At 39.0% G+C, this 16,579-nt stretch overlaps 2 protein-coding genes across 9 annotated transcripts in view; one reads left to right on the top strand and one right to left on the bottom strand.

Moving 5' to 3' along the window:
• Nucleotides 1–5,902, top strand: part of PTPN2 (protein tyrosine phosphatase non-receptor type 2) — a 33,474-nt gene extending 27,572 nt beyond the window's left edge. The window contains exons 10-11 of one of the 4 annotated variants that reach the window (XR_013921788.1): nucleotides 411–512; nucleotides 5,072–5,097. Coding sequence is in view for 2 of the 4 variants with exons in the window: in XM_080339074.1 (XP_080195200.1) it covers nucleotides 411–618 (208 nt within the window). In the remaining 2 variants the exon portion in view is untranslated. The other 3 variants (XM_080339075.1, XR_013921789.1, XM_080339074.1) reach the window with 3 other exon arrangements.
• Nucleotides 5,903–7,214: 1,312 nt separating this feature from the next.
• PSMG2 (proteasome assembly chaperone 2) lies at nucleotides 7,215–16,574 on the bottom strand. 5 transcript variants are annotated; one of them, XM_080338855.1, is made up of 8 exons: nucleotides 16,441–16,574; nucleotides 14,612–14,783; nucleotides 13,769–13,827; nucleotides 12,871–12,989; nucleotides 11,477–11,650; nucleotides 10,255–10,375; nucleotides 9,726–9,836; nucleotides 7,215–7,844 (listed from the first exon to the last, which is right to left on the bottom strand). In XM_080338855.1, the coding sequence occupies exons 1-7, from the start codon at nucleotides 16,507–16,509 to the stop codon at nucleotides 9,744–9,746; spliced, it is 807 nt and encodes a 268-aa protein (XP_080194981.1). In that variant the 5' UTR covers nucleotides 16,510–16,574; the 3' UTR covers nucleotides 7,215–7,844; nucleotides 9,726–9,743. The 5 variants fall into 5 exon arrangements, 4 of the variants coding, with proteins under 4 accessions (XP_080194981.1, XP_080194982.1, XP_080194983.1 ...); XR_013921740.1 differs by having other exon boundaries at nucleotides 7,216–7,844; nucleotides 9,688–9,836; XM_080338856.1 differs by lacking the exon at nucleotides 7,215–7,844 and adding an exon at nucleotides 7,864–8,132.
• Between the last annotated feature and the right edge of the window lie 5 nt (nucleotides 16,575–16,579).

Below are 16,579 nucleotides of genomic sequence, written 5' to 3'. Positions count from 1 at the left end.
CGGTTAAATACTAAGAATGCTTGCTTGTAATACCCTACACTGCATATAAAAGCAGCCTCCGTGCAAAAAATCTCAGCCACTGAAACAGGCAGTGGCAGGGGTGAAAGGCTAAGCTCAGATAATGAAGCTAATTTTGTTCCCTGTTGAACACCTAGGTCAGGCACCACTTAGATCTTTACATAAGTCATTTACTAACTTCATAGGCCCATGCTGACCTGAAACTGTCCACATCAAGATTGTTAAAATAGAATAAAGATTGCTTAGTTTAGTTTTTTACATACTGCTGCCATGTGCTTCTGGTGGGTTAACTATTGGAAGTACATTGGGAAAATGTTTGTTTTAATGCTTTAGTAGACTTTTTTCCCTGTTCTACAATTTAACATTTACTTTTTCTTTTTTTTTTCTTTAAGTACTGTCCGAAAACGCCTGCGAGAGGATAGAAAAGCTAACACAGCACAGAAGGTGCAGCAGATGAAGCAGAAGCTAAATGAGACTGAAAGAAAAAGAAAAAGGTGGTTATATTGGAAACCTATTCTCACTAAGATTGGGTTTGGTGCACTGATTTTAGCTGGTGCTTATTCTTGCTGGAAAATGTATTTTCAAGAACATTCCCTGTAAATAAACAGTAAGCCTGTCTGCTCCAGCAGCTAATTTTGCTGAAAGTTAATGACTAGGGGTGTGACTTTAAGCGGTAAACTCCTTACACCTGGAATGGGTACAGACAATACAATAGAGAAGTGATATAAACTTGATCCCATGGCAACATCTCAGGACTTTCCACTGCAGGTACTTAGAAAAATGAACTGCTGCCCCCCCAACAAAGCTGACTTTTTGTTTATATGAGCAGGTACAAACTTGCTGCAACTGTTTATACACTTTTTAAAATGGTGGATCTTAAGCAAACCCTGAACCACAGAGGTTTAGCTACTGAAGGCTGTCTGGATTTAAATTTACATGCCTGACATAAGCAATAAACAGTGTTGTATCATTTACGTTATTAATGCAAAGAAGTTATCTTTAAATGTGTGTAATTGTGTAATGTAGTAGTGACATGAACATAAACATTTTATATTCTTATGACCTAGGATAAATATATTTTCTAATTGCATATTTAATCTTTTTGTAGTTCACTGTACTTTTAAAGCTCAGTTTGTACAAATTTCTGACCAAAAAGAATTTGATTTTGAAACAAAATGTAATTATAATTTGTGCATGAAAATAATAGTGCAACCATTCCCCATATTTTGACTCTCAAATTTATGATGTGAGCAGCTAGGGGTCTGATGAAGCACTTAACGATTTCTACTCTGTTAATTTGCATTCCTTATTTATTTTTTTGTAGTTTTCATTATTTAAGGCTTGGAAATTTGATTTTTTTTAAAGGTTTTTGAGAACTTAGCTCCCACTGAAAAGCATACTGTTACATTGATTCTTGTATTCAGATTCCAACTACTGTTTGAAGGCCAACATTGTTAAAGTTCTGACATTCCATTAAATGTGAAACATGGTGTTTTGTGTGTCTATAGATTTTAATTGCTAGAAGGAATAAAATGAACGCTTCAGTAATAGGTGTAGAAAGCACATCAGAGGAAACTATAGTTGGACTCCCAAGGGTGGTAGTAACAGGAAACAAATGTTGGCAGAATTCTGCTGTACTCAGTGTGTTCAGCTGTAGGAGCCACTTCCGTAACTTCAAAAAGTCTGCGTAGAATTGCTTTCCAGGTTTCCCAGCACTGTATCAAAGAGGCATGACTTAAAACACTTAATGACTAATATTTTGGGAATACCTACTCTGCAGTCACTTTAAAATTATTGAGCACTCCTTTTCCATTAGTTGGATGATAACACTTTCTAAATAGTAATTCAACACAGATCACTTTCTGTCCTTTACATTCTCTTTGAATGCAGAGATTGTATGTCGCTATATGTAGCTTGCTGTCATTCGAGTTGAGACCAAATAATTTGTAGTGTTGGACTGCACTTTGGAACCCAGATTTTATTTATTCAAGCACTGCCTTGTTGAGTGACTTCAAAGAAGTTGTGTTTTCTCTCTCCATTTTCCCAGTTTGGTTGTTTTCTGTTAGGTATAGGGTTGGCGGGGTGTGTTTTTCCTTTTTATTCTTTCCCCCCTCCTTTTGTAAAGCACTCATTGAATTTACTGCTGAAAAATACTAGAAGAGCTAGATATTATAGTTACTTTGCTCCTTATCCAAAGGAGTTAACTTAAAAGATCTCCAGCATGTTCAGGCTTCGTAGTAACATACCAGGCGTGGGGCCCAAATAGTCTGACATTTACTACGCAAAGCTGAGTTTATTCTTCGAAATTCTCATTTCACAATAGCTAATACTATTTTGGACTGTGCTGCTTATATAGTAAACAAATGCTTAAGGGGCCAGATAAGGAAAACAAGTGCAGTTTCTTAGAACATCCAGTTCTGATTTTGGGAAACTGCGTGTCAGTAAAACAAGAGAACTTGTCCTGTGGCATTACTGAGCAACTGTGTGGCTCTAATAGCAAAATGACTTACTGGCAGCTGTGGCATGCTATAGGCAGGCAGCTTACACACTGCAAGACATTTCGTAATTGTTCCAACCACAGTAATTCTTTCGGCCAAGAAGAGGCTTGGCAAAATATTCTTTATTTTTTTCTTTAAATTGGGAGGATGGGTTTGTCAGTATCAGCTCTAACTGATGGTAGGTGTAAATGTAGTGCCTTATTAAAGATATTTTGGTTACAGGAAAACACATGGAATGTAATTAAATGCTTGTATAACAGAAATAGTGCAGATTCTATTCTAAATACTTGAAAGCAGATAAGAAAAAAGTGCAGGCAAAACCTTGACTGAAATGTATATTGCCTTTCTGTTTGTATGAGCAGGATTTCCTGGGCCACCTACAGGTGTTTATTCCCTACAGCCACTGGGCGCTAACTGGGTCTCGTCAAGTTAGCACTTGAATTTTTTCCTGTTTCCATCTTCTAAATCCTGGCTTTTTTGTTCTCTGGATCCTCTTGTCTGGGTAGGGCAGGGCTGGAGGGGGCCGTTCTTACATCATCTCACACTCTGTTACCTTCTTGATGCAATAGAGCAGGACTTAGGCATTCAGCAGTTGACCTGTACTAATTTGGTTTGGTTAGATGATTGTGAGTATCTTGAGAGTTTTAACTGTTAATAATTTAAGGACCACAAACCAAGTCTTGGACAACACTGTTTTGTAGAATGAATTGTCCATGACAGTGTGGGTGTGGAAGGGAAATTAAACATTAGATGCCTTGGTACATTCCAGGAGATAACTTGGATAAAACTCTTCTTTCTGGTCTGTCAGTAATCCTTGAAAACCACAGTCTGGGGAGGCTTGCTTTCTTTACTGTAAACTCGGCCCTTGTCATACTTTGTTATTTTGTAGGATTTAAACTTGCAGCAGTTTTGCACAACTTGGATGTTAAGTAGGAACAAAGATGAGCCAAAATGAAGAACTGTCAATCCCAGTGACCTCTGTTGTAGGAAATGCTTAAAGAGAGCGTTGAAATGAAGGACATGCCTTCTGACCCCTCTCCTGCCTCCCCCCAACCCCATTTCTGGCAACCTGCTGGCTGGTCCTGTGCTGCTTCTAAAATGCTGTTGCACTCTATTCAAAGTGTTACTATGTTGGGTTTTTCCCTCTGTTCTTGAAATACATCAGTCAAAATATTTGATGCGTAGTGGACTTCCTTGAACTTGAATCAAGATAGTTTGACTTGCAGATGAACACTTGTACACAAGAAAAAAATAACCAGCAAACATGTGGGCCTCCATTGCAAGGGGTTTGCAAATTCAGAATTAGTCCTTTAGGTTTTCTGTTTATGCTCTTGGTGCAGGGACTTAGAGTGCTGATACATCTGTATTGAAATGTATTAAGTAAAATAATGGAATTCAGTGTGAAAGCAATTCGAAAAAAATTACGGATTTATTTTATGGAAGTAAGATGTTGCAAGTGAAACAGCTTATTCTGTTAAACCTTGAGTAAAATGGTTTACTGACTTGAGTTTACATCCCACAGAAAAGGGGAGAAGTGTAAATGTGTATGCATGTAAGTGTGATTGGATTGTGCCGGCGATTAAAAAGCCTGGCTAGCTTTAAGTTTAATGAATGTTAACCAAAGTATTTAGTTTGCTGTTTGGCATTATAGTTAAACCTGAGACACTTGAGGACTGCATGAGAAACTAAATTAAAGATGACAAAAGACGAAGTCTTCTGCATAGCCAAGTGGCTTAAGTCAGAGGACGAAGTTCACATCACACACAGTAGTCTTCCTGGGCTTTTTTGTCTTTCCCCAGACTTTTAGGTCAGTTTCTCATTTTTATGTACAAAAAATAAATGTGTTCAAAATTGCATCTCTGTCTGAGTCTTTATTTAAATTGGAAGGATAAATACTTGAAAGGTTTTTTTTTTTAATGTGTCTTAACTGATCAAATAAAGCTGTTTTCTGAGTCATAGAATAGTGTGGTTTGGAAGGGACCTTCAAAGGTCATCTCGTCCAACTCCCCTGCAATGCTCGCAGAACTTGAAAGCATTTTACTTGTAGTACCTTTTAAGTACCAAGGTCTTTTTCCCTGTTCCTTGGAGCAGAGCCTGACCTTCCCTGAGAACAGACTGGCCAGTGTTGGGATGTCCCTCACGGCAAGAAACCTTGGCCTAGAAACGTTTATTTCCCGCTGTTGTGTCAGGGTTGGCCTGCAAAGCCCTGAGAGGCGATGTTCAGTTTGGAGGTGCAGCCTTCTGTAGCGCCACTGGGGCCTGAATGGGCTCTGCCGTGCTGGTGGTTAAATGCACCAGCTCGTGGTTTGCTGGACTGGGACCAGCAAGTGTGTGTCGTGTGCGGTAACAGGAAAATACCTTCTGGAAAAGCAGCGGCTTTCCCAGAGCGCTTGCTGCAGGCAGACAGTAGTTGGTAGTTGCTGCAGGGAATGCATGAGAAGCTGTTTGGTGTTAGAGTGAGTTACAAACCCGCTGTCTGTTCTTATTTCTTGATTTTTTTTTTTTCCTGTACTGTGTACTGAATCGGTGACTTTCTTCTGCATTGTGTGTCGCAGGCCGAGACTGACCGACACCTAAACCTTCAAGACTTGTGAATATTCTGCAGCTATAAACTGCAAAGTATTGACATGCAAAGCGAGACATGACCCCCTCTTCGGGAACAAAAAGTGAGGTCTGTTAAGTACCAAGAAGACCTCAGTTATCTGTTTACAGCATAAACTGCATCGAGGGCATGAAGACCACCAGCAGCGTTGCTACTTTGCAAAACAAAATAATTTGCCGTCTTGTGTTTTTTATAATGCCTGTATTAATGTAGAAAGATGTAAGAGAAATAAATTAGGAAATATTTTGTTTTGTACTGCCATTCTTATTGTATTTTTATACTTTTTGGCAGCATTAAATATTTTTTTAAATTGACAATATGCTGTTGTGTGCACATTATGTTAGGGAGAAACTGTTAAGAGCCTGTTTGGCAGAAAAAGAAATGTTTTGCTTTAAGGTTTCCTTGATATCCTGTCTTAACTGGAAAAATGGCAAAATTATTAGAATGTACTTTATGCAAATATTTTCATTAATGCTAAGTATTGTAGTTTGAGCTAGGAGGAACTCTTGCACATTTCTTTTGTAATACACCACTAAGAATATTATTTTATTAATCTGACTGGTTGGTTCGGTAATCCTTTTGATGTTTACTATAAAATATGCACAAAATGTTCAGAGTCACTTTGTGAAGGGAATAAGTTTTGTTGTTAATGCTTTCAAGAGAGGAAAATGGGAAATCTGACGTCTCACTGCCCATGGTCATAAATAATTAATGGGTGCTGAGGGCCAGGTGCAAAGTGCCCAAAGTGAACCATGTATTTAATTAAATGGGTTTTGGATTGTGTCATGACAGTGTGTTGTATGAATAATATTTTACGTCACATCTCTTGCCTGTTGTCAGCGTTCTCCCTGACACAGTCTGAAGAGCTGGACTGGGGAGGGGTAACCTGGAATGCTGCTTGAAGGAGTTCTGCTGATGGACTCCAACAGGGTTTCCAGCCTGGTACCTCCTTGTAACAGCTGATCTAAATTGTGCACTCACTGACATCCTGCGACAGTTTTGGATATTCATTAAAAAAACCCTCTATTCAATATGACTGTCTAAACTGGTATGTGGTAGGGTTTTATATGTAATTTGTAGGTTGCATATTTTTTAACAAATTTTTCTACAGATCAAAGAGTTGCTTGAAGTAAAGCATGGAAGAGGGAGAACAATTGGTAATTTTGCTAAAATGAGCAGTAACCCAAAATTTTAACTTGGTTTTGAGGCTCATTCATGAAAGCAAGTATACTCGTTCAGAGTTGTGCTTAACTTGAAGGTGAAGTTGCATCAGGATTACTTAATGCTATTACTTGAGTTAAATATGTGCATGACACCATCTTGAAATAGTCTCAATATTTTAATTTATTTTGATGATTAGTATTGTTCCTACCCCATGTTGGAGGGGAAAACACCACAACTTGATTCAGCTATCATTTTCAAGTCAGTTTCAGCTGTGAGACTAGGAGTGTTTATAATGAGATCAAGGTCTGGCCAAAACCACTGCATTAAACCCTGTTGTTGAACACAGGAACAGAGCCTGGTTTTACCACTTTATCCTTTGGATGCAGCTTTCAGCCATTTGTGCCTCAGCTCTGAGTTATATGTTCTCATTATTTTTGTCTTCTGAATTGCAAGTAAGCATATGAAGTACTGGAGATGTGCACATGCTTCATTATTTTACCTGCTGCAATCACAGATAACTATCAAATAATAGCAATTAATTTATCTTGTGGGGTGTAGAAGGGTGAAGGTACCATGTCTCTCGTCACACAGCTGCTGGAGTAAAGTTAATGTCAGGCAGACTTGATGAATAGGCAAAGGGGACAGAGTAGTTCCAAAACCAGAGCTTTGTTGGGTTTTATTGAGGGCTGCCTTGTGACGGCAGAAGTCTTGGCTCACTGGCCCAGGAACTTCAGAAGTGTGCACGTATTTTGTTGTTTCTACACAAGGCCACAATTCTTGACTGCTACTGGTGAAATGGATTTTAAAAGCTGAAGGAAGGGGAGGAGCTGACTTCTGAAAGACAGGGGGTTAGAAAAATGAAAAAGCTGTGATTTTACGAGCTGGTTTTTTTTTTTTTTCCCCATCTTTTCAGAGAAATGCTGCAGGGTACTTTTAAAAACATTTTTGCTAGGTGTCTTAACAGGAGAACAAAACTGCTATCTTGCTCTGCAGCAAGGCTTTGGCATGTCAAAGGGTAGGCAGAGAAGGTGTGTGCAGCAGTTGTGCTCATGCGTCCCAATGGTGGGCAGGGGAAAGGGTGGGCTGCAGGAAGCAGGAGGGACTTGCACCTGCTCTCAGGGGCAAGGGGAGGTGAAGGGCAGCTGCTGTCTGTGCTGCGGTGGCAACTGGTGGCCACCTGGCCCAGTACAAGCCACCTCCTTGTCCTAATAAAGACTAAAAGGTCTGGAAGAGCCAAAACCAGTACCTCATTTAAGAAATATATTGTGAGGCAAGTGACACCACCGTCATAGCTTTTGTCTGGTCCTCTAGCTATATATACATCTCATCATAACTTTTAAAAAGCTTTAATACATACCCATTAGATAGTGAATTAGGGATGATGGGGGAGAGGGGAACCCAAGGAAGGAAAAAAGTAAAGCCTGAGGTTCTTCAGTTGTCCAGTGTGGAGCCCACCTTCCACCTTGCTCCCGATGGTGGTGAAGTCCAATACTTGAACAGAGTTCCTCAGTGCAGGCCACCAGCTGCCCCAGCATGAAGAGAACAGCAACCTCAGGTTCTGTCTGATGGATAGTGACAGATCAGTTAGCTTCTGCAAAGCAGCTTCTGTCAGGCAGTGGTTGGCCTGTGCCTCACAGCACAAGTGCTGGGAATAAAGATGACAAGCAGGCTCATTTCTTCCTTCTGCCTCAAAACAATTCATGCCCTTGTCTTAGTTTTCAATAGGGTTAGTTTTCCCAACCAGTTTTAGGCTTATCAGACTTGCCTTGTGCCACATGCAGCCTTTTGTCTGTGGTCCTTGACCACATCCACACTGACTCGCTTATTAGTCTGGATACCTATGGAAATTCCTAAAAAAAATATGTTTTGGTTAATTCACTAGAACTGCACCATCTTGTATCCACGACCTACCATTGCTTTCTAGTGGTTTCTCCACTGTCAACCCAGTCTGAGTTAATGTTGCTTGAACTCACTGCTGTTCAACCACCTTCCAGTTTTCTGAGTTTGGAACAGTATCAGCTTCTCTCCCCCTCCAACTCACCTGAGTCTACCCATGGAATCCTTTTCTTGCCCTTTCCTGCTAGCAAACCAAGCTGCATTGGTGTTGTACTTGAAGAGGAATCCACAAGGTTGTGCCTGTTGACAATTCCTTTTTTTCCTCCTACCAACATCCTATGACAGTTGAAAAAGCCTCATGAAGCATCTCCAGTGCATATATAACTGTTTCCAAATAGCTGTATTGTACAAGCAATCTGCAAGCTGTGTTTGAAGAGCTGGCTCTTTGACAGGTGCTGTTCAGGACCTTGCAAGCCAGAGTAGTGAAGTATGTACCCTTCAGGGCTGCTGCTTTACAGTCACTACAGCGGTAACAAATCTGTGCCCTGCACAAATGCAGGGCACACTCATCTCACAGAAGGACCTACACTGAGGTCATGCAGAGGTAGGTGTTTATCCCCTTCTTTCTGAAAAATAGTTTTCATCTCAGGAAAGCTTCTACAAGGTCAAGGAAAATGAATACTCTGTTCCAGATTCAGCAGTGCCTAATAACAGGCAAATAGTTCTTGTGATTTACACAGGCCTGTGTTCTTCAAGTTAAGAGGTCATCAAAGTACTTACAGGTTCAAGGCAAAAGTTTTCAACCAGCTTGGCAGATTTAGCTTTCCAAACTAAAGTACAGCAGTAAGTGACACTCACATAACAGTTACCAAATATCTCTGTGCTCCTCACACAACTAGTGTTATCAGATTAAACTTACACAGACAGTTGACTGCCTGCTATCAGGACAATGTTTCAATTCCTTTGTATTTCAGAGAAGTGTAATCATCCTCAAATCGGCCTAAGAAGGCTCATCTACCTACAAAGCTTCAGTTTTAGCACCTCTGCAGCCCTTGGAAGCAGAATGGAAATTATACAATGGAAGTAGACCAGGGAAGAGAGAACAGGCTGCTATATTGCTTGCAGTCTCCCCAGCTAACGCTACCACAACAGCACTCAGAAAAGACAGAATTACTCACTTTTGAGCTTTGCTTACATCACCAGAAAGGTTTTGAAAAACACTCAATATCCACAGTTGACATGGAAGAGTAGGGGTTTATCTTTTAAGAAAATCTATGCCTGCACACCAATCTCGAGTTCTCAGCTACATTAACAACATGCACCATGAGCTTCTCTATAGCAGTAACACTTAGCCAAATAAGGGGTTTTTAAAAAATATTTTATTAGAAAAAAAAATCAACCAAAGTTATTCAATAAACAACTGTACAAAACATATTTCTTTGGTCAATTTGTGGGAGTTACCTTAATTTCTTTAGCTACCCACACAAGTGAAACAAATTTTCCTTGAATAAAGCATTTATGTACACAACAAATTAGGCTGCTGTTGCTCAGCAATTATTATGTAATCACCTTGTCAAGGGATTTCTGGGACTGCACATGTGACTTACAGGAGTATTCAAAACTGATCAGAAGAGCGCAGGTGGAAGACCGTTGCCAAAAAGTAAGCGCCAAGAACTTGGTATTTTCCATTGTGAAGAAGTATCTGTGGAACTGTTGCTCTGCAACAAAACCAGAAAAATTCTTTAAGTTTTAAATAATGATTATGCAATAGTATCTCTGGCAGGTGCATTAAGATAACGAGCAGCATTTCAAGTGTATCATTGTGGGTTGCTTTAGAGAAAAGTACTGTAAGATCGAACTTGGTCAAACCTTTATGCAATTTTCCCCCACACCTGTCAAACAATCAGACTGAGGCTGAGGTTTGGCTTCTCAGGTGGGGAAGTTCTCAGTGGGACTTTTAATCAAAATGTATCTTTAATTTGGTGTATCCTTGATGACCAAGGGCCAAAACAAACCCAACCCACACATTTTTAACTTTTCTAGAATTCAGCTGAGTAACATGTTCTGGATTGAAGAAAAATGAAAATAATGGATATAAAATATGGAAGCAAGACCTCTAGATCAAACAGCACTTACTTCACTTTTAACTAGCTGGAGCCATTCATTAAGATAGTTAACAAGTGCAAACGCATCAGGGATGTTGTCCCCTTCTGAGCAGAATTTCAGAAGAACTGCCATCTGGATTCCTTTTGAACAGCTGCAACAAAAATGAGCAGGCATTTATATTTCTTTTCTAAATCCAGAACAATTATATTTATGCATTAAGAACAACAACAATCTGCATATGGCTATTTTTTTTTCTTTCTTTCCTCTCCTTACTTCCTTGATTGCATTTTTAGACTTCATGTTCTTTTTCATAGTTTTGAATTTCTTCTCTGCACTGTGAGGCATGAATCCTAGATCATGGAAGAGTTACTCAGGGCCTCTTCTACATACTTAGTTTGCATTTTTGTGCTGGTGAGCAATTTACACTGATCCTTTGATACAATCACTCCTTATCATTCTGTGTGTTTCAAACAGTAGTTTTGAAGGCTGCATATCACTACTTTACTCACAACATTCTGGTTTTTTCATTTAGATATTAAGCTTGCTATTATTTTTTTTCCTGGCGTCTTGGGAGGTCTCTTCTTTTGCATTTATATATTGTTTCCATACTGCAGTCAGTACAAAGGTAAGCATGATACTAGTAACTCTCCTGCGGCTGGATGCAACAGTCTACACAGGTGTCAAAAACAATAGGTAAAAAAGTGAATCTTCTACCTCACACTCACAAAACAAACACCTTTTGCAGAGCTAACACAGTCTTACCATAATGAGCAAGTATTACTGTCCAAAATTTGAAACTCAGATATGCTTTTGGCACTACTACTGATGCATATACCTTTTAACAAAAATCCCCCTCATTTTTAGTGCTCAGAATTTTTTTTTAATACCTGATGATGCAACTATTTGTCATGGGAAACAGTTTAGGTTAAAGTATCACAGATACAGGAAATTTACTATTTCCAAATTGTGATTTGCGTCAAATCAGGTACCAGATAAATAATGATCTTAACTGTAAAGGCTTTATTATATTCCTTTAGCCCATTCACTTATATTTTTATATTTTAGCCTTATGATGCAGAATTTTTTTCCCCTCTTGATTTCAGGATTGATGTGGAAGAAGTTCCGTTACTATAAAACCCTTTTCTATAAAAAGATAGACATTTCCTGTAACAGCAGTTTAAAACATAATTTTACCCATGCACTAAAACCAAGTGTTCTGTTATCCTTCTGTGCTCATCTTTAGGCAACTCACCTCTCAGTAAACAAAAGTTTTGTGATGCCACCTCCAGGAATATGTAAAACTTTTTCTGTATCATTTATTCCAGGGTAAGCTGCTACTTTTTCCATTTCTTTCCAGTTTAGCTCCTGCATAAGGCCTCCAACTGCTTTCTCAAGATCAGGTGTAAGTAGGTAGCGTAGTGGTGTCCTACAAACAGATCAAGAATACATGTGACAGAAAGAAGCAAGCATTGAGGACCTCACACCTGCAATGAAGAATCGTACTGATATCTCCTTCCTCCTCAAATCAAATTTAAAAGTAGACTGTGGTCTCAAAATAGTATAAACTACTCAACCTTCTGCCACAAACAGAACTAAGGTACCCTCATTTTAGAGCCTCAAATAACTGGCAAGTACCAGATACCCAAGCACATATGTAGGAGAACTGCTTACAGCTGTTAAAAATATTTACAAATAAAAAGTGCTTTTTATTTCTTCAGATAGGAGGTGATTAATTTCTAGATAGGGTAAACTTGGCCTTCACCATGATATATTATTTTTAAGAAGCTCACACTACAAACATATGCAGGCTTCAGTCAAGTCTAAGTATTTTCCCACTACACTTACGCTTTAGTGAATCTGCTGTAAGAGTTATTCTGTGGTGCTGGGGTGGGGGTTAAATCACAACTTATGACTCAGACTGCACTGAATAACTATCAGTCCCTCTCATTTCATTCCATGTTAGCTGGCCATTCTGCAACTGTATGGAAGTATCACAGATAACTACATCTGGGATGTGTGTGAACCTAAATCTCTAAGGCCCTGCACATTTATACAGCCTGAGGATAACAACTGATCTCTTGCAAAAATACTCATTTTTGTTTATTTTTGTTAAAGCACCAACTACGATGTCTTCAATCAGCAAGTAATGTTTGTTGTTTAATGGGATAATATAAAAATACATAGTCTAAAGCTTCCAGTTGCCCCTCACCAGATATTAATTGACAACTTCCTATATTAAAGAAAACCTTAAAAATGCAGAATAATGACAAAGAGGCAAGAAATTAACCAATATTCTAATTAATTGTTAAAAATCTAATCTGTGACCTGTATGTTAGCAACTAAACTCTGACATTGCTTACAACCACAAGAAATTAAGAAAACTGAGGTTCCGTTGCCTGACAGTGCAAGACAAGTGCAATTTTTTTACAGCTTATTATTTGCTTACTTTCTATAGTAGTAACCAACAAAGTCCACTGATTAGCCCTGTATGACATGTTTTAATAGTATATTGAGTATTTTATGACCTATGTACACAGCAAAGCAAAAGAACCCTGCCCTACTGAACAGTACTCAGTAGATGGAAATATGTCACTTAGTCAAAAAGCACAGAAACATTAATTAGGTCTTTCAATGACACAAACATACCCAAGAAGTTGCTCGTCATCACGCTGGTATGCATGGCTGCTAGACAGAAGAACGACTCTGGCACATTTGCTGCTTTTCACCCAAGAAAGAAGAGTTTGACAGAATGGCCTGTACTTGTTCTTCATGCAAAGACAGATTAAAAAGTGAAAAAAACATTGTGTCAATTTAAAAAAAGCCAAAAGCCAACAACGCTAGGTGTTATATGGAATGTTTAGCAGTTGTGTAAATTTTTCTTCATATCCATTTATTCTTCAGCTTCAGATACATTTTTAAAAAGCAGAGGACTACTCTGGTTGTTCACTTAAAAGTACACATATAATGACAAAAATTAGCAATAAGACCATGTTAACAACAATAATATCCCCTGTTTTGTGTGCCATTAACGCCAATGGGAAAAGCTTTAGAGTAAGACGGGACAGTAGGAACACAAAGTATTTTTTCATGTTTTGAACTGCTAAAAACTGCAGCATAGATTTCTTCTGGAATAGTATTCTGCTTATTTTAAATTACAGCCACTGTCTGGATGATAAGTAATTCCAAATTCTTCATTTTTTACATAATGAATACAGTTCAAATTAATACAGAACACTACAAAATAATTAAATTGGCATGACATAAAAAATTAAGCTATTACAATAAAACACAAAAATACAAAGTCAGTTTTTATAGCTAAAATTGTATCAACTGCAGAAGGTGTTATAGCACAAATTAGAAAAATATTTTGCTCTCTTTCAGTCTGTGGTTTTTTTTCAAGTTTTATAATGTGGCATAGTTCTTCTAGTTTTGCTTGTTTAGTCTGTTCTAATGTCTTAAAATTTACCTAGGCCACTTAAACTATTTTCCAGCAGAACTATCCAAACTGAATAGTGAAGTAAGAACAATCAATGAACATACATACCTTTATAAAAGGTGATCTGATCTGCAGAACTACAAGTTTCTTTGAAGGCAATGAATACACTAGAAGAAGAAATAATTAAATTTTGTAAGGAGAAAGCAAGAAATAGCTTTTGGCTTAGAAGTATCCAGATTTATCCAATTTACAAAGCTGAGGATAGTAAACCTTTCAGCTATCAATTCATACAGGAAAGCTTCACAATATCCAGAGTGTTAAAAATACATATTTTTGTGCATTGTCTTCACTGGATTTAATTTCACTTGTCATAAATTTGAACAATTGAATGAAGAAAAATATATTAAGTTCTGCCTCTCATAATGATTCAGACAATCTCTTTATACAGCTTTTCAAAGATTATGACAAATCATTTGGAGATTTCCATTATTTAAGACGGGGGAAAAAAGATGCAATGCAATAGTCAATATAGGAAAAGAATCCTGAGAATTTGAAGCAGGAGAAATACCACAGAAGGAAAAGGCAAACAGAAGGACAGAAGAATGGATAAATATCTATTACACCAGAAGTTCAGCTTGCATTCCAGCAGTTTACTGCAAGTACATGTACACTTCATGTTGCTTTGGCGAAAACCTGCAGATCATTTTGGCTGCACTGTAATATGGTCAAGAGTCAATATTTCTTAGTGGTTCCATATGTCAAATTGGTTATCCAAAATAACAATTGTAACACTTTGCAAAGTGTACATACATTCTTATCTGTAAGTTACTGAAGTTATTACTGACCTTAGTTTAAACACTGTTCATGTATGAAAAACATAACAACAACAACAAAGTGTGACACTCTTGCACCTTATGCAGCTGGCAAATATCTTCAGCATTCAACACCCACCTTCAGCATTTATACTCAGCTCTGTTGAGTTTTCTTCTGCTGTTGCATATGGATTATTTCCAACCATCGGCACCAGGCAATCAGTGTAGAAATAACCAACTTTAGTCATGTTGAGTGTGGAAATCACTAGATCTACTGCCAGCTGACCAACATTTCCCACTGACACTGCTGGCTGAAGTAAGAAAAGTTACTGAATTACAGCGTGTTTTATGGACAACACAATATGGTCTTTAAAGAGTGGAAGTTTAAACTACTACAATCCTTGACAAACATGATTTCTAAAAGTGGCTGCTCATTATTTGACAAAGGTGACTATTTCTTAACAGATTATTAATACAGATGTTGGCCCCGTCCCACAAAAACATCCCAGCCACATCTGTGAATAATCCCATCGCCTTGTACACTTAAATAAAGGCTTGGAAGCTTGTCTCCTTCCTATCTTTTTTTTTGACACAGAGGAGATCAAAGTCACTCAAACCACTAAGGCTGAGATTGGTGGCCCTCAGGTGACACCTAATGGTAATGTTGATATTACACTTTAAAGCTATAAGCCCTGTAAATAGACCTATGTACAAGAATAGGTAGGTTTCCTTTTTTTTTTTTTTAAGGATACTAATGCTAAGGGTCATCTTGGATCCATTTCATAGGAATCGCCATGGGTTATCACCAATCAGGGCAGACACTGACCTAATCTCACGGCACAGAAAGATAAATTCAAGAATTCGTGTCCTTCTACTGAAACAAATACTGGAAGACCACGATAAATTTTTTGTTGCTTCCCTCTAATTTATAAGCAACTCCATTTCTAGGTATTTCTGCTGTCACCAATTGTGGAAATATCAAATTTGATGCTGATAAGCTCACGGTGAAAGAGAACCTAACATTACTTAAGAAGTTGTCATTAAAAACTGGCTGGTACTCAACAGCCTGTTACTCCCAGACAAAGAAAACAGCAGTGATCTATTTCCTGTGGCCAGTCAGCTGATCTGCAATGACTTCCCGTGCAGCCTGCAGAGTCATTACAAGCTGTGCAGCCCTCAGTGAAAGGTGTTAAACTTACCTTTAAGTAATACAGTTAAGGGACTAATCACTAACAGGAAAATTAATGGTTTGCTACTTCGTAGCCTGCCCTGGAACTCTTACCCCACAATAACCAATGTAAGCTCAGGTTAGGTTAGGTTATCCTAAATTGATTTCATACCGTGTACGAAGGTGATTAAAACACTTCCTAAAACAATCCTAATCGGAGTTTAAATATAGCAAAAATGAGATTTTTTTTCATTAAAAACACATATATATATATGGCATCTAAGTGAAAAAATAAACTTTTATTCCAGTGCCAACCCACAGATACTGCAAATTCTGAGAGACGACATACAGCACTTTAATCTTAGAGTGAAAGCATGTAGCTATAGCTCAGCACATAATGTTCCCCTTGACGAGCAGAAAACGACGGGCTGAGGAAGGAGAAATCGAGGGAAACGGAAAAGACCGCATTAAGCTCTGCTACAAACAGCTCTGGGAAGGACCCCTGAAAATCCGCCGCTTTCACTCAGCAAAACACCCAATACACACAAGGGCACAGCAGCCGCCTGCCCAGCGCCTCTTCGCTTTCCCTCATGCAAGTGCCAGGGGCGACCCCCAAGCAGGGCAGAGAGAGACGAAAGCGCCCAAGCCCTCCTGCCCCACAGCTGCAGGCGATCCAGAAAGACAGGCCCCAGCCCACACCCCACGGAGCGGAGAGAAGCGCTCAGCTCCGGGGTGCCCTCTTGGGGCAGCGCCCCCCCAAACCCATCGAGACGGGGAGAAGAAACAGGCGCACAACCTACCATGAGCAGAGTGAAGCCTTTAAAGTCGGAGCTGGCGGAGCCCCCGCCACGGTCGCAGGGAACAAACATGCCGGCGGCGAAGGAGGGAAGAGGAGACAGGAAGCAACGGCCGCGTCTCCCCTTTCCTCAGCGGGGCGGG

The sequence above is a fragment of the Nesoenas mayeri genome (genome assembly GCF_963082525.1).
Source record: "Nesoenas mayeri genome assembly, chromosome: 2".
In the NCBI taxonomy this organism is placed as follows: domain Eukaryota; kingdom Metazoa; phylum Chordata; class Aves; order Columbiformes; family Columbidae; genus Nesoenas; species Nesoenas mayeri.
This window is presented reverse-complemented; position numbering and strand designations above follow the sequence as displayed.

Bases quoted from the DNA above. Each gene is read 5' to 3' on its own strand.
- PSMG2 (XM_080338855.1), bottom strand. From the start codon at position 16,509: ATGTTTGTTCCCTGCGACCGTGGCGGGGGCTCCGCCAGCTCCGACTTT. The intron at 13,828-14,611 runs GTGGGTGTTGAA...TTCTTCTTCTAG, and splicing joins GCTGAGTATAAATGCTGAAG to TGTATTCATTGCCTTCAAAG. The intron at 12,990-13,768 runs GTATGTATGTTC...CTTTGCATGAAG, and splicing joins TCAGATCACCTTTTATAAAG to AACAAGTACAGGCCATTCTG.